Raw genomic sequence first — 17,948 nt, forward strand, 5'->3', positions numbered from 1 at the left:
CTCCAGCTGAGGCTGCATCCTTTTCTTCCCTCTTTCAGAACTTCATTTTTTTCTGTGAGTAGTTTTGCAGCCTCTCTAATGATGGCATAGATGGCAGCTTTTACTGTTGCAGTAGAGAAAGCTATTACTTAGTAGAGCAGCAAAACATAAAGAGGGGTGTGATACTGGAAAAACACATTGTTCAGGGTGTGTTCGGTAGGTTGGGACCGAGTGCCCGACCCGCAGCAGAGATGTAATCACGCTGCCATCTCTGGAATGTGCAGAGACAAGACATGACGAGTTGGGAAGTTGCTTCTGTAGCCTTGCTGCTCTAGATACAGCAAGGAGAAGGTAGTGCAAGTCCAGGAGCTGCTGCCATAATAGGCCATGACACTTCTGATGTTTTGGCCTTTCCTGATCATGGAAGAAAATAATTTATCTTGTCAACTGTTCTAGTTATTGGTTTTTGAGTATTACAGGGTAGCCAGAGGCAGTCTTCCTGCCTTTCTTCCTGATCTGATAGTTTTCTGGAATCATAGCCTAAGCTAAAAAAGCTCTTCAGACTAAGAAAAGGGACTGTGAAAGATTTTTCAGCAGACCTTCTCTGGTCCTGATGACTGCCAAGAGGTTGTGACACTGTACAATGCATAAAAGGCAGGATAATGAGACAGGCAGGTTGATATCTTCCACTAAATAATTTCCCTGTACCAAAGAAAAACTCATGCCAATGCTGCTGTCTACCTCAGTTATTAAACAACTGGGGCTTAAAAAGGTTTTGAAAGATCCCTTCAAATATGAAGGCTGCCTATACACACTCTTCACCAAGAGCATGAAGTTGTAATTTTGTTGGATAATTACGGGTGTGTTGTTAGTGTCCAAACTGAACTCTGGTTCATGCAGTCTTTCATCTGACACTGAATTATTCATAAAGCAAAGGGTTAAACTGCTTAAAGCAGGTAATTTAGTCACTCTTGGTATCAGTAAATTTTTGGGGTTACTTCTTCAGTGGCAGCTTAAAGTCCACTGAGTAGTTGTATTGATAATACTCTAAATGCTTTTTATGTGTCAGTAGGAAGTTAATTACATTTTAAAGACATTTTAAGAGTTTCGTTTTGTAAAGTGCCATCAGACTGTTCCTGTCTTTGAAGATCAGCAGATAATAAGTTGCTGCAGCAAACTGCTTAGTTATAGAGCAGGTTCTGCCTAGGCTATTTTTTCTCAGCTATTTTTCTGTCCACAAAGTTACATTGTACCTCCCATTTATTTTCACTTGAAGATAACTGTATCAGTGGGATGAAGCTTCTGATACTATTTATCTTACAGACTTATGGTGTTCAGGGGCATCTTAGAGTGTAACTGCTTTGTTTTATCTAAGAATAGAATAATCATGTAATCTATTAATACAATTTTGTTCCCATTCATTAGTTACATTGGTGCAGTTAGAAACCAGTCTGGCCATCCTGTGCTTTGTCAAAATGTCCTCTTTGGCCAGGCAGGCCCAGTGATGGGAATGCAAGGCAGCAGCAGCATAATGATTGATCAGTGTAATAATAAGTGGTGGCTGCAGTGTTGTTACTGTCTGTCTAGTCATTGCTACATGTTCTGTGGGCATGGCAGAGATGAGTCTGCTTCCAGGAAATTGTCCCATCCCAGTTCTTCATTCGCTGTCTTGTGTAACATCATCTTCTTCTGTGGGAGACTTGCAATTCCCAGTCAATAATGCAATAATTACTTGTTTCAGATGACAATTAGAGAGGAAGAGACTTCCGTATAATACTACTTTTTTTTTGTTTGTTTGTTTTTTAATATTTAACATTGGCTTCTTGCTCTTTAATAAATAAATGTCTTTTCTCCTTTCCTTCTAAATGTAATAGAGCAAAGTTTGAAAGAATTGAAGATCTTTAAACCTTATTTCCCTAGCTGGAAGTCCCCTCGCTTCCTATGCCCCTAATACCTTTTTCCCTTAGTCTGTAAGCTTGGCTCTGCCTCCTGATACTTCTCTAGAAGCTTCTTCCCCTTAAGACTTAGTCAATGTCCTTCATAACTTTCTTGTACATACATTTCTAGATACACCTTTTGACTGAATCAAGTAATGAACCATGAAAAAAGAAAAATAATAAATGAAACCAAAGCAAATTTTTTCCCAGCTTTGCTAATGGGAGAATTAACTTTTAACTAAGACAAGTGACATAATATTTACAAGTAATGGAAACATCCATGACAGCAGTTACCTACATCTTGATCCATAGGATCATGGGGGTTTGTGTACTTCCCTTGTCCCTCCTCCCATTCTTCTGGCCAAACTAATCTCAGTCTCTGTTACTGTTTGATACGTTGGAATGTTTTAGGTGAATTGGTTTATTTTTTGATGCCTTTTGAAAGGCAGCTACAGTTCAGAAATTGCTTGATTCCTCTTCAGATTTTTCATTATAGCAACCTAGGACTGTCTTGAAAAAATGAAACTGTGTAGAATGCTTTTCATTTAATTCCTTTTCTCTTGAGTCCCTTTGTGAAATAAGTGGTGTTTGTATTTTAACTGCAGGTAGGGATTAGAGGCCAAATAGTTTATCTTACTTTGGAAAAGCTGAGTTGTTTCAGAGCAAGTGAGGAGAAATTTTTGCTCAGAACACTTCTAAATAGTTCAAAGATTGACTAATGTAAATGAATTCCATTCAGATCATGGAGTTGGAAGCTTGTTTGGCTAATTTCGGTATATGTGGTTGTTTTGGTTTTATTTTGTGGCTTGGGTATTTGGTTTTTTTGTTTGGTTGGTTTTTGATTATTTTCAAACCCTGCCCTCCTGGGTGCCACTCTATTCATCTGGCTTTCAGAGCAATGGTTTCCAGACTTCGGGAGAAGCAAGCTGCTGGAATCCAAAAGTTTTCCTGTGAGCTGTTAGAGCCACATGAAATCCAGTCGCACGGGAGTGCCTGCAGCCCCCTGCAGCCAGGTGTGGTCTGGGCACTCTGTGCTCCAGAGCTGTGAAGTAACCTGTTGGCATTGTTACTTCCAGCTCAAGGCAGTATTTGTTCATCATCTTCTTCACATTTTTCAAACTTTATTTGCTTTCAAGAAGTAATATTATTGCTTTCTGTTTGAGACTTTTGAGTGTCCTCTTTGCACCCCCACAGTTTGGTAACTGCTTTGGAAACTGTGGCATTTACTGCTTGCTTTAGGAATTTCTTAATTTTGTGTTTTGATATGCTGCCCAATAGCAAGGATCAATTTGGTGGTTCAAGAGGTGACATTTATTATAGCATTTGAAATCACAGAATGTTTATTCATTGTGATTTCTAGTAGTGATGATTTCTTAATTTTTTTTTAGCTTGTGTGCTATTATGCATGTCAGGCTGGTATTTTAAACTACGCACTGAAGTAAACTTTTAGATGTTGATTTTTAAAAAATACTGATATATTTAAAAAAATTTTTTTAAAGAAACTTTTGAAGGGATTGTGCTTTGTTCCACAATAGAAGAGATGTTGTGTAGTGAGTGCAGAGGACCATGGCTCTGCTGGGCTGCGCTGAGGGGGTGTGGCAGCTTCCAGTCCTGACACTGAGATGCAAAGCTAGACCTGGACTGTGCTGCTGTAGGTTGACTGCTTCAGCATGGATTTTGCTCATTTGCATTCTCTGACTTCATTCTTATCTCCTGCCACCTGATATTTTTGCTCAATAAGTCCTTTTCCCAGTGTTTACTGCAGGTTCACTCATACACTAGAATTCACACACACACCCCTTTATCATATCTGTATATAGTGTTGTATTTGTATTTTTAAAAGAATTGCCCTTTTAAAACTTCCATGAAGGCTTTGATTCTGGAATGTCCATTTAGTCCAGCAGAAGAGGAGAAAGTTGTGTTGTTTTCTGCTTTCCCCCACTAAAAGCAAGACTGGATGTGAAAGTTAATGGCATTCTTCAAGCTGCTGCCAGCAGTGAATGACTGACTCCCTTCATGCTGCTGAAGATGCCCTTGGTGCAACTCCCTGCTCATTTTGGGATTGCTGTGGCACTGCTGCATGGAGAGCTGTGCAAGCTGTGTGCAGGGACTGTCCCAGCCCTCAGTCCCAGGGATTTCCAGCGTGAGGCGGATGTGTGTGATAACTGTAACCAAGTTTTTAGTATCACTATTACTCCTCTGCTGTGGTCTCCTTAACCTCAAAAGGAAACAAATGTTTCATAACCTGCTGCCGACACTGCTTCAGTTTCTCCTCTGTGGCTGCCAGCTCCAAGAGCTAATGACAAACATTGTGGATAAGCTTTCAGACTTTGACTATGGCTGTGATGTGAGTCATGACTGAAAGCTTAGTGAAGTTATAGCTCGCCGTCATCATTGTTAAATAGAGGCAATTTCTGCTGTAGTGGAATTGCTGTGCTTGTGCAGTCATTCTGTAGCTTTTGGCCACACGTGACTGTAAACACGTGTTTGTGCTAAGCAACGTGTCCTGCAGCTTAGGGACAGAGCACTCTGCACTGCTCCTGTCTTAGAACTGCATTTAAGTTAGGCCAGAAGCCACATGAACTTGACAAAATTTCCACTTTCGCATCAGTAGGAAAAAAATATGGCAAACTGAAATTCCTTTCTTGTAGATTTGAATTGTTGTAAACAGTAGAGCAACAGAGCAATCTTACTGTGACAAACGAGTTCATGTTATTAAACAGGCTGAATCCATCAGAAAAGCTTTTATTTTTTAATGCAGAGGTAATTTAGAAAATCAGTGGTGTTGTTCTAATTCTGATTGCTAACTAGCATGAGTATTTGAATATGGTAATACTGATCTCATAGTCCATATCAAACAGATTTTTTTCATATATATACTTTCTGTAGGGTCTGTCATTATATGGCAAGTTTATAGTTTCAGAGAATTTAGTTGGGTTTTTTCCTTCTCTCTCCTTCTTTCCCCTGCAGCAATTGCCACAAAGATTTTGCTTTCAGGCTTTCATCTCAGCACTTCAGTAGCAGATCTAGTCAATGAGCGATGAGAAGTGTGCACCTGCAGAGTCACTTATATATAATCCAGTAATTTGTTTGTGTAAGATAACTGACACTTCTTACCAGCTTCCCAAATTGTGGCGTCACGCTCCAGTTTTGTTCCAATTGCGTATCTCTGTGTTTAGACTTATTTCAGCATTCGTGGTATTTCAGTAACTAAGTGAAAACTCGTTTTTGTGCACAAACTCACTAATATCTGAAATGTCTCTTGCTGAAAGTTGTCTTAGCCTCCAAACTCAGACACCCCCTGTAAACTCTTCAAGTTGTATTTTTCATTTGTAACACAGTGCCATGGGCAGAGATGTATGTGATGTTAAATGTTTCAGAAGAAATTGTCATCACTATTTTTGCGTTGCCTTGCATTCCTTTTTGTAACAAAAGAGTATCTACAGAGGTTCGTGTTGCATTTTGAGGAGGTGAAAAATAAATGCTTACAAAACAGTCTTTTACAGTGTCTACAATTCTGCTATTGAAAGCTGTATTCATTGCATATTGTAGTAATGTATTTAAAGAGTTAAAAAATTTTCCTATTCCTAAAGTCACTTTGTTGTGATACTTCCTTAATGGATGTGTTTTATATTAACTTTCAGTTGATTCATAGACTGCATCTCAGATTTATTCCAGAGGTATCATTAAAACTGGGTATTCTGATGTGGGAATGGACAGATGACATGACTGCAGTGATGTTGACACACTGTGGTTTAAGCTGCATTAAAGACAGCAGTGTATTAAGTAGTATGTTTGGTAGGAAGGTTTTCCTGGCCAGTGTGGACAGGTATTTTTTCTTTTTCTTAATCCTGTAATGTATAATTTGAATTAAGTTTTTGGCACTGCCTCTGCTTGAGGCAAAGGAAAACATGTTTCTTAATTAAACCTTGGTATGATTTTACAGTTCTTTCCTATGAGCTCTTAAGGACAAGAGAGAAAAATACAAATTAAGAAAAAAAGTTTTCAATGCTCTACTAGAAAATGTATTTGTTACACTGCTTGCTAGTATATCTGTTGAAGAGGGATTGTGTTTTGTTTGTGTAAAGGATTAGTTGACTTTTATTAGCAGTTAAAACGTTTCCTTTGTTCACAGTAGCCAAAAACATTGATTGGTGTTATCTGGTTTCCATATCTGAAAGCTGTATCACAAACTTTGTGTCCATCTATGTCAGAAGAAGCAGCAGGGGCATTCATCATGGTTCATTTGTCTTATCACTAAACAGTATCTGAGAATCTGTCTCTGTTTAAGTTGATTGCTGTTGTGTTGCTATGATCTCTAACTTCTCATGCTTTGAGAGAATGTAGAGCTGTATCTCATTTAGTTAAGGACAGTTCTTTCCCCATAAAACATGGTGTCAATATTTAAATTCCCTCTTTAAAGATACATCGGTTATGCTTTTAGTGAAGAATAGAACCATTCCTCAGGTGTTTGCTTCAGTTTCCAGACACTAAGTTGCACTGATGATAACTTTAGGAAGAAAAATAATAATAATTAAAAATAGTATTAATTTAGTAAACAATTGTTGCATTTTGAGAGCATGCTATATGCTTCTAGAATGCAGTGATCCAGAGGACAGCTTTCTGTTTAGACCAGCACATGCTGTTAAAAGATTAAAAAAGCAGGGGGAAGGCAGGATGTTGAAATGAAATTGGAGATCTTTCCTTCTCACTCTTGATTTTTGTCATTTTTCCTGCTCTTAAGTTACAGGAGTTCAAACCTGTCCCCCCATAATTTTGTTGTAGTAAATCTTGAACTTGCTGTTCTACTGTGGCACTGCCAGTGCCAGTTGCTGCTGAGGGGGCCCCTGAGGCTCTACCACACCCGAGCTAATCTTCTACAAACCTTTTCCTTACAAAGACAAAACTTCAAGTCCTACTTGATTTTGCTTTTGTTCTAAAGCTGAGAATTTAGAAAAGTGCATGTGTAAGTGCTGCAGTGTGTGTTTCACAGCACCCCTTTCACTGGTACTCAGTGAGATGTGCTGCACCCTGATAAGTGTCCAAAAGCCGTGGGTGTGCATTGAGTTCGTGATCTAGCGTAGCTCTAATCCAGGAGTAAGTCTAACCTGAGCTGTTTCTGTCGTGCTGAGGGCAGAGGTTACTACTTGTGCGGATTTACTGGGAGAGTAAACAATCAGAATAGAAGTGCTGGGTGTGAAAGTATCTTCCTGTGTGCTGTGAATTGGAATGAGGCCTCTGAGAGGTGTGCTCTGAGGAGAGGGAGCGCTCTGAAGCTCCTGGTGGCTGAGGCTGCTGCTCTCCCGTGCCTTATCCTGCCCTTGGTGGGGGCTCGCTGGCTTTTAAAAGACTCGGGAGGCGATTACACAGCGATTCCTCTTGTCGCTTGTGTTTGTCTCTTTTGACCAGGAGAAACTCAGCTGCAGTCTGGTAGAAGGCAAGTGTCCGGGCTAGTTGGCAGACCTTGCAAACAGCCGCAGCCACGCACCGGGACAGCCCGGTGGGCACCCCGGCCCGTGGGCATCCCTGCGTGCCCGTGCAGAGCACGGAGCCGCCTGGGAGCTCGGCAGGGCCGGTGGCGAGGGCAGCTCTGTCCAGGGTGCTGACGGGCTGGGGCACGGCCAGGCTGCTGTGCAGGAGCTGGGATCGTGCTGTGTCCCTTGGGAACGGTTTCCATCCTGTGGCGCAGGTTGTCTGCATCCCCAGCAGTGCCCACGGTCAGTAACTTGTGTGGAGCTTTTGGGTATAAAACTGCTCCTGGTTACACCAATCAATCTTGGGGCTTTTGAGGGGTAGTAGAATATATAAGTTAATAGCATGATTTGTATAGCAATGTATAACTCATCAGACCTTTTAAATTAGAGTGTCTTTTAAGTAGTGTTTGTCCTTGAGATGGTTGCAAGGGCTTATAGGTTTTACAGTTTGATGATACAAGCCAGTTTAGTTTATCCAAGAATATATCTACTTTTCTTGTGTCGTGCTGAAACTATCCACTGGCTTTTGGTGTGGAAGCAGTGGAAGGAGGTGTTGTTCAGTTGTTGGAGGAATCAAGAAGGTGCTTGTTCAATCAAGACAATGCAACTTAGAAATAGTGGGGTTTCAGTTCATCAAGTTGTCTCATATCTCTTGGTTTAGTGGCATTTACATATGTAATGGTCACTGGAGCAAAACTTAATGGCAGTGTTGGCTAGAAACTGGAAAATGTTATATCTAAAATGTTCCTTAATCCTAAAAGATTTCCTTTCCAATTTTCCCCAAGTAAGATTTACATCTTACCATTGCATTTGATTAGAGGTTCAGGTTTTTTCTTGAAAAACCAGTAACACTGAAGAAGTCTCAAAGTAACTTGTTGGTTTAGAAAGTCTGCTATTAGAAACTTGAACTTGTGTAAAAATTTCTTGCATTCTAAGAATGCAAGAAAAAGTAAGGAAAAAGTTCTTATTTAATGAGACTTGATTATGAGCTACTGATTGCAAGGCAGTTTGGAAACTTAAAAGTTGGTTAATGTTCTTTGTATCTGTATTCCACATTAATGTGGACTTTTGTTTATCCACAATATTCACCTATATGGGGGATTTTTGTTAGACACATACCAGTACAACTTTTTGAGCAATAACTTAATTAAATACTGTTCTCTGCAAGTGTGCACTATTTGTCTGTCTCATAAATACTCTTAAAGACAAAAAAGTTAATTTCTGATTATTGATTATGTGTTTAATTTTTGCATACTTTTTTCTGTCTTAGCTGGAGATACAGATGATCCTCCAAGAATTACTCAAAATCCTGTCATTAATGGGAATGTAGCAATGGCTGACGGACATAACAACACTGAGGAAGACATGGAAGATGGTAAGTGAATATTTGATAAATGCATGGTTTGTTTGGCTTCTTTAGTTTTACGATTTTGAGGAGAAAATAGTCCATCTCTTACCTATGTTCTGTGATCTGCAGCTCATTAAAAAAATTAATCGCTCTGTAGTTATGGCTGCTGGTTTTCTGTGTAGGCATCCTTTTCACATAGCTGTACAATAGGATTAGACTTCTGAAGGCTTGGGTTTTTTTCTTGTACTCTTTCTAGGTACTCATTTAAAAATTGCTGAAAGTGCTACTGTTGGTTGTTATGTTTTGTGATACAGCCCTTTAAAGGTGCTGCAGCTGGGCTTTGCTGAATAGTAATTTTATCAGTTATGCAATTCCTTCAGGGTGTTTAGAATCCTTATCTGTCCTGCTCTCTTGTCAGGTGGCAGCTGTGATCTGGTTTTGTCTTTGTGTGGTAAGTCAGTGGTAACTATTCTGTTGATGAACATCTTTTGCTCTCAGTTGACACCTAATTTTACTTGCAAAGGCAAAAGAAAAATTATGTATTAATGTCCTGTTAATAAAAGGGGACTTGTGTTTTTGAAGTCTTTTTCTTGGTCCATTAAATGAAAATAAGGATGTACAGTTTGTTGCAGAGGATCAAATAATTGTAACTCTAGGTATATTTAAAAAAAGGTAACAAGTTTCTAAATCTGTTATGTTTAGTGAGGAAAATGTGCAGTGATACTTCTTTTCTTAGGAAAGGATATGGACAGGGACTGCTCATTTTGAAGAAAGATGTAAAATTGAGTTGGGAGAAGGGAAACATATAAGTGGGATTTGTTCCATATTCCATGCTGTCTTATGAAAGTGAATTTAGGACTAGGCTTAAACATTTGGTTAGATTTGTGCAAACATGTTAAGTAATTTTTCTTTTTTTTTTTTCCAGAAAAATCAGAGTTCGAGGTTAAAGGTGAAAAAAGTGCTTACTTTCATGAGTTCAAGGAACATAGAATACTGATAGAAAATAGTAATGTTCCATGAAGAGAATAGGGTTTAAATTCAGAACAAAAGCATCTCATGTTTGAATCACCTCTGTATTATTTGCAGTGGTAAAGTTTTCTATGACCAGAGTCTTGCAGTTAAAGAAAAATGTAATCTTAGCATGTGAATTTTATTTGTGTGATTGTCTAATCTCATTCAGAGGGTTTTGATTTATTGCTCAGAGGCTGTTCTTATCAAAAGCTGTTATAAAAGATGTTAAATATCTGTCAGGCCATGGTATTTAGAGGGTGGCAAGAGAAGACCACATGGGTTGACACCAACTGGCTAGAACAGATCTGTTTAAGCTCTGTTCTTGGTAAGGATGTTTATATGTAGAAAGTCTGGTAGTGTTTGCTGTTGATACCAGGACATAGCACATTGGTGAATTAGTAAAATCATTTGTCCATTCTGTATGTACTTGCACAAATTAGCCAAAACAGGGACTTAAACTGCAGAAATAGCTGATGAAAGCCAGGCTATATCAGAGCTGGCAAGTAAACAGATATTCACCTCTTCATTCAGAATAACATTGACCCTGTAGCCAAAAAACTGCTGTGAACCTGTTTGCATCAATTCCCAACTGTTTGACTCTTCTCAGAACTGGGTATTGAAGATGTTGCACTAGGGAGAAAAAGTATCTGTAGGCGTTTGTCAGAAGGTTTGTGAAAGTTTCTCATGTCTTTGTGGACTTCCAGCGTGGTCAGGAGCTTGGGCCCACTCTGCAGTGGGACATCCTTCAGGCTTCAAGTGTGATTATTAAGCAATAACCTTAATAGTTCCTCATTATCATATTTGAATAAGGAGTGTCTGGCTACGTGTTGGTGCTGCTACAGCTGTGCATTGACACAGATAGAGTGCTATTGCAAAATGTTAGAGTTGCAAAAACATTCCTGAAGACTTGCATCACGTAAGTGGATGATGCCTCTTTTCCAAGTCTTGTAAATCAGATTAATTGCTTGCTGTTGCATTATTTACACATCAGTGCAATTGTTCTCTTGTTGTTTGTGCTCTTGCTAACCTGGTTTGCAGCATGATGTGCATGGGTAATGGACAGCTCAGAGATTGCAAAGACAGGGAAAATGGGCTTCTCTGATAAACATGCAGTTTTCCTTTGCTGTTGCTCATAGAAAGGGGCATCAATCTGAGCTGCTACAGAATGCATGAGGAGAATTTAGATACCTCTTCAGCAAAACTAATGAGTTTAATGGTTCCTGTGAGAGAGGTGAACATAAGATGAAAGGTTGATGCTTCCAGCTGGATCATAGAAATCAGCTTTCTGGTGATTTTCTGAGTTCAAGAAACTTTAGAGCTGATTTTGTTCTTCCAGCTTAGCACATAAAGAAATGACTGATAAGATTGGGGGAAAAAAAACCAAAACGTGCAGCTCTCATCCCCTTTGCTAGGCAACAGGCTGCAGGCATTGTGAGGCACAGGCAACTGGAGCAGCAGTGGACCAGCAGCAGGACTTTCAGATAAGGCTGTGTTCTCTCAAGGCTGTGACCAGTACCTGTTGCTGCTCTGTGTGAAGTCTTAGCAATTAAAAAGAACCAGCTGAAGGACTGTGCTGTGCTTTGTATGGAGAAGGACTTAAATGAACCAGGCTTTAAAAGCTGGAATAGCAGCCTCTGCAAATAAAGTAAAAAATAATAAAAACAAGGCTCTGATCAAAACTTGTTTGCAAGTGCATCAGTATTCAAAGCAACACATAGAGTAAATTCTCTTAGAAGTTAAAGTTCAAACAGAAGGTCCCTAGCTGAACATAAACTCACAGCTTTGCTATTACCTCCTGAAGTCTCATTTCTGTGAAGAATTGCAGAGGCGAGAAGGCTTTCAGAAGCATCAGTCTTAGCCATATGCTGGTATTGCATGCTGTATTTGGATCATTATTAAAATATTCATAGAATATTCAGCAAGTTTCTCCATTAATAATTCAGGTTCAGAATATTTTAATAACTCCAGTGCACTTTCAAGGTAGCAACATTTACTAAGAGAATAAAAAAAATCTGCTTTTCCCAAAAGTATCCACATTTAAATATGTTTCAGCCTTAAAATGGATCCTATTCAGTATTTGGATCTCTGATTTGAGGGATCTTTCTTCTGTGAAGATGCTGAATGTGTCATTCATCACATCAATGAAAAAAATGTTTTCCACGTAGCAGAGACAGTCCATTGCATGTAATTTCTCAAAGTATTGTCAGCTGGATCAGTCCTTTTGACCTTGTAGTTCTGGGATTTAAAAAAGTCTCACTTGCCAGTCACTACTAAATTATCCTGCTGCCAGTCGCAGTCTTTAACGGCATCTGGAGGACATGTTCATGATGGCACAAAAAGGCTATATTTATTGGTGTACTCCAAATAATTTTCACGTTTGCTATGTAAACTTCTTTTTCTAATAAAATTCATCTTTTAATCCATTATACTTCCTAAGAAAAAATAGGCTTACTGGAAGGAAAGGAAGGTTGTTATTTTTAAAGAAACTTCTATTTTAGGGTTGACCTGTGTTACAAGGCTGCATTTTTATGGAGCAGTTACTAGTGCTTGCTCAAATATTTTACAGAGAAGAGTTCCTATTCCCTGGTGAGCTCTCATGCTCAGGCTTTCCTGAAAAGAAATCAAGAAATACAGGCAAACTTTCTCTGAAGCATCTGCAGATGCTGCGTGGGCTGCATTTTTTAGCTGACACTGTAGCAGCACTGCTGCATCCTTGTGCTGAAGTGCTTTGAAAGCTGCATCAAAGGAGGCAGAAAGCAAACTTGGCTCGATTTTTGGAAGCTCAGACTGGGCCCAGAAGCACTGATATCATGATTGTGAGTAGGGAGGTGGCCTCAAGTTGGTTTGATATACACGTGTGATACAAGACTGATTTTAAATTGTTAAGTGTGTTACAGATTTGTTTTATCTTGGCTGCAAACCAAGTTAGAGCTCCTCTGTCTGCAGCCTGTCAGGTTCTTAGGTGTAGAAGATCAGCTCTTCACTGTGTCAACGGGCAGTGAGTAGTGAAACTGGGAAGAGAGCATTTTTTAAGTAGGTGACAGACTGCTAGTTAGCTGCACTTCCAGGCAGGGAAAAAGGAGAAAGTAATCCTTTGAACTCTTGTGTTACTGAGGAAGCTGACAGCACGGGGCAACATGAAGGCCTTTGCAGGAGTGGAGGGGGCAGGAAGCAGATTTGGGGCTTAGTACCTTCAAGAGATAATTGAAATGCTTAGGGCTGTCAGACCATACACAAAAAAATATTCTGTGTTGCAGTTCAGGAGTAGGACAACTACTTGAAAACTGCTTCACAAGGGAGAAGAATGAAATCTGTCATAGCTCTCTGGCAGTTGTGGCTAAAACTTGGTAATTTTCTGTGTGAAATGTATAATTGTCACCCTGTTGCATGTTGTAATCAAGAGGGTTCCATTTTTAAAGTAAGGTAGCAATCAGGACTCACCTGTGTTTTGGAAAAATGATTCAGCACTGTGTCTGGTGCTGTGCCAAGCTGAGTAAACCACTGCTGTCCCTGTATGGCAGGGACACTGTTGTACTGTGTGCCTTGTCATAGTTCACACTCTGACTTCTGCCTCAGTGCTGTTGTCCCTCAGTGCTCTTAGATTTTGGGTGCCACTGCATGTGTGACACACCTTCGGTTGTGCATCCCCGTGGGTGCAGTGAGAGCGGCAGGGTGACCATGGGTGCTGCCTGCTGCCCTGTGTGCTTGTCCAACCTCCTTAGAGCCAGGAGGATTCCATGTTACACCAGTGTCAGACTGGAACCATGGAGTGGGAGTGTCTTGGGCATCCCTGGCCTGTTGAGTTGCTGGGATAAGTTGCAGGTTTTTCCTCTGAGTGCAATATGAGGCGTGTCACAGTAAAGAGAGCCTGGCCTTGCGTCTTGCTGAAGCTGTCGCAGTCTCCAGCACCCTGTTATAGCTGTGTACTACAGAAGCAGAACAGATTGTGGTAGCTGAAGAACTGGGTATGTGGGAAGAAGGCAAAATTACTTTAATTGTGTGTGTCAAAATAAGCTCTTTGAAAAAAAATAGTCCCATTTAATTTAGTGCTAGACCACTAAAAATCTCTAAAGTCTTTGCATAGCACAAAGAAAACAGGACTGCGTTCTTGAGCTGATTTTCAGCAAACTGATACGATTTTACAAAAATCCAACAACCATCCTGTGGCATTCATCTGTTTTAAAATATACTATTGCAAGCCAAAACCAACTAAATGGTGGCATGATATCAACAGGGCATTTGAACAGATTGTGAAACTCCGTTGTGCATATGGGTTCACACAGAGAAGTGACTTAAACTGGGCTGTGGAGATGCTACACAACAAGAAGAGTTAAAGAGTGGGCTGTGATTTAGTTGTAGAGCATTTGATGTCTCTGTCTTACTGCACCTGCTGCTTTAGAAGAAGCTGGACTGGTAACAAATCCTAAAGAAGCATTTAAGGAAATAGTGTACAAAAGGAACGTGTGCCATGTTTATCTGAATGGAGTTGCAATGTGTTTCAATATGAAAAAATTGAGACATCAGTAGTTAAGTAGTTCACTGTCCCTCTGGGATGGGGATGGTTTTGTTGCTGCCAATATTCCACTATGAAACATGCTCATGTTACATGATGTTGGTCATTTTGGAGTGAAGAAGGTGAGGTGTTTCAAACAATGGTGTGTGTGTGTTACAGATACAAGTTGGCGATCAGAAGCAACATTTCAGTTTACAGTGGAACGCTTCAACAGGTTGAGTGAGTCAGTGCTCAGCCCTCCCTGCTTCGTTCGGAATTTGCCATGGAAGATCATGGTAATGCCACGGCTCTACCCGGACAGACCACACCAAAAAAGTGTAGGATTCTTCCTTCAGTGCAATGCTGAGTCTGATTCCACGTAAGACCCTTTTAATTATTGTACAAGTCTCACTTGATACTGGTTAATCTATTGCAAGAAATACAAACATCTACAAAAAAACCCCTTGCTTTCTGCAAGAGGAGAGAATTCTTGCAAGGGTTTGAGTGCCCTTTACCCCCCACCTTTCTAAATCTCAAAGCATAAGAATAATCCCCTCTTTAGGATGAGCTAAAATCAGCTTGTGTGACTGGAAGTTTGTGGTAGAATTTAGACATGTGCTTGCTGAAGGAGAAGCCCTTGACTGAGAGTTTTCTTGGCATGGAAAAAGTTCTGGGTTTATTTCAAATGAAAATGGAGCTTCTCTAGCCATGCCAAGCTATAAATGCTGTCCTGTGAAGTGTGTGAACAGGTAACTGCTATCAATGCAGGCAGAGCAGAGCATGAGTGCTCTCCTTAAGTGGAGTCCATCACTCATCCAGAAAGATCTGAGCGTGTGTGTTCTTGGGGTCCTGCATGCTAATCAACATTTGGCCATTTTTGTAAATAATAGAAAAATTTAAAAAGATAACTACACATTTCTGGAGCATTCCTGTAGCTTATCCAGGAAGGATGCAGAACTCTCAGGTGTCCTTTCCAATAGGGCAATTCCATCCTGGCACTGAATCTCACAAAGCTTGTTGTTTACCCTGAATATTAAATTCCACTTCTTCATAATGTTTAGAATTTAGAGGTGAGTGCTCAGGGCAGAATGTAAAGAAAAAGTTATAAGTGTATTAAAAAGTCACAGGACATGTGATTCACATCGAAGCATTTACAGAAAATGGGTGATCTTCAGAAGTACAACCCAGGTGCAGCTGGTGGGGCCAAGCAAGCAGTGCCATGCTTGAGGCAGTGACAGGACCTTGTCCGAGCTGTGTCCAGACTGATTGCCTTGCACAAGTAGGGTGGTTTTGAACACCACTTGTCACAAAGAAGTGCTGCTGAGACAATTAGTGTTGGGGAGTTTATCTTGTGGGAGGGAGGGTAGAAGCTCCTCATCCTTTGCTTACCAAAGGCTGGGACCTCCCACTCCGTGGACACCAAGAGCACTTGGAGCTGGCCCATCCATGTGCAGTGAGGCAGATCAGAGCTAACTCACCTGGGGGAGCCGTCTGCTTCTTAAACCAGGCTGCAAGTCACTGACACACTTTCTTGTCAACACTGTTGCCATAAGAAAATCTCCATTCCAGGTTCATAATGTGGCTTCAGAAAGCCCCAGAGGTTCATGCCCTCAGCAACAATTAACATCTAATACGGGAAAAAAATCGGATGTGTGAAAGTAATGTTCCAAAAATCCCTAACAAAAAAAATTATGTAACAACTATAAAAAGCTTGGTTTTGAAAGAGTTTCAAGTGTTTCCTCTGTATTTATAGGTCATGGTCCTGTCATGCACAAGCAGTTCTCAAGATAATAAACTACAAGGATGATGAAAAATCATTCAGTCGTCGTATTAGTCACTTGTTCTTTCATAAGGAGAATGACTGGGGCTTTTCTAACTTCATGGCCTGGAGTGTAAGTAATTGGACATATATTAATCTCTTGCTAGGTAGGAGCAGTTTTGTACCTGTCCTCCTGCATACAGAGATGCTTATAGCAAAAGGTTTTTTCCTCCAAGTTGTTTTTTTCTATCATTGCTGTAAATTCCTTATAATTTCTTACTCTGTTAATTTGATTTTTGTAGAGTGGTGTTACTTATGTTGTAATTTAAATATTCCTTCATTACTATTTTCTGCCCAAGTGCTTGTGTTTTGTTATCACTATGTGATACTCACTGACATTCTGAAGCAACATAAATTTGCTTGCGTTTCCATATGTTCTTTATGTATATGTACATGTCTATTTAATGCCATAATAATACTACTAAGGTTTCTCTTGAATTGTGAGAGCTTTTAAAGCATTTGCAAAGGTTTTGGGATATTGTCCAGAAGAAGCAGAACATTTGATTACCAGCTGTTACATCATTGGAAACCAAAAAATTACTGCAAAATCTTATAATGCAGGAACAAGTTTTCTGCATTGAGACACTAAAAAAGAATTAAAATCTAGTAAGCTGTAAAACAACTGCTTTGGTGTTCTTCAGTTTTTCTTTTTCAATTGATTATTGCTGATAGCTCATGCTTGGCAATTAGAAAGTGATGTCTAACTGGATGCTTCGCTGCTGTCATGTTGCATGTTCCACTTTTCATGTTCCGGTGTCACTCATGTTTTACAGGAAGTTACTGATCCTGAAAAAGGCTTTATAGAAGAGGACAAAGTTACTTTTGAAGTCTATGTTCAAGCAGATGCTCCACACGGAGTAGCGTAAGTATCTTTGATTAAAAACAAAGCAGTGTTAAAAATTCTTAATTCTAGTATTTTTATGTTGCTTGTTATCATTCAAGTACTCTGTTATTGTCATTTGTAGCTCCCATCAGACATTCTCCCTTTGTCACTACTAGTTGATGAATTCTCACATGGCAATTTCTTCATAGTCACATAGAGATTTTGTATAGCTTAAATTTCTGTTTGCATCAGTCAGCAAAATGCTGTGGAGCCTCAGCTTCTGTGTGAGTTGGTTTGTGATTTAACACCTCTGCAGTTCTGGCCTGAGCGTTTGTGGTGTGGGAGCTGATGGGGTTTCAGGTGCAGCCAAGTGCTGTCTTACTTGCCTTGGTTTACAGTTGTTGTAAAACTGCTTCATCTCAGTTGTTCTCCTTCATGGCACTTGTAAACAGTGATGTTGTAGAGAGGTGCAGACTTGCCCTTAAAAGTACAGCTCTGAGCTCCAGAACACTCTCACAGGACATCATTTTTCTGCCATATAGAACATATTTTTAAAAAAGAGGTAATAAAATCACCAAGCATCTAATTGCAAAGACTGTTGTTACTGGCAGGCAACAGTGGAGTGGAGTTTATTTGAACCTTCAGTAGCTCTGGAGAATAGCTGATACCTACCAGCAGCACCACCTTAGAACTAATATTCTTTATTATTGGAATACAGAACTTCCTTGTTTTTAACCACAAACTATTTTCTAGGTGGGATTCAAAGAAGCACACAGGATATGTTGGCTTAAAGAACCAGGGAGCAACTTGTTACATGAACAGTTTGTTACAGACTTTATTTTTCACAAATCAGCTACGAAAGGTACGTAATACATGAAAGAACATGAGATTAATACATTGGCTGTTTTGAAGCATTTATAAATGATAATTAAAACAGACCTGTGTGATCCTTTTGCTTCTTTTATCCTTTCAGAGGAGTTGTGACTTGCATGGTAGTGCATGTCTTACAGGCGAAGTATAGGAAGCTCCCTTTTTTATTTTTTGGAACACAAGCTTTTGTCTTCT

At 39.8% G+C, this 17,948-nt stretch overlaps 1 protein-coding gene across 2 annotated transcripts in view; it reads left to right on the forward strand.

Annotated features, from left to right (window-relative positions):
* USP7 (ubiquitin specific peptidase 7) overlaps positions 1-17,948 on the forward strand; it is a 69,808-nt gene that overhangs the window by 21,422 nt on the left and 30,438 nt on the right. The window contains exons 2-7 of one of the 2 annotated variants that reach the window (XM_041462038.1): positions 8,661-8,765; positions 9,157-9,189; positions 14,422-14,620; positions 15,995-16,133; positions 16,834-16,922; positions 17,637-17,745. In XM_041462038.1, coding sequence (XP_041317972.1) covers positions 8,661-8,765; positions 9,157-9,189; positions 14,422-14,620; positions 15,995-16,133; positions 16,834-16,922; positions 17,637-17,745 — 674 coding nt within the window. The remainder of the gene's footprint in view (positions 1-8,660; positions 8,766-9,156; positions 9,190-14,421; positions 14,621-15,994; positions 16,134-16,833; positions 16,923-17,636; positions 17,746-17,948) is intronic. The other variant, XM_041462040.1, reaches the window with a different exon arrangement.

Source organism: Pyrgilauda ruficollis, unplaced genomic scaffold, assembly GCF_017590135.1.
Source record: "Pyrgilauda ruficollis isolate IOZ18807 unplaced genomic scaffold, ASM1759013v1 scaffold16, whole genome shotgun sequence".
In the NCBI taxonomy this organism is placed as follows: Eukaryota; Metazoa; Chordata; class Aves; order Passeriformes; family Passeridae; genus Pyrgilauda; species Pyrgilauda ruficollis.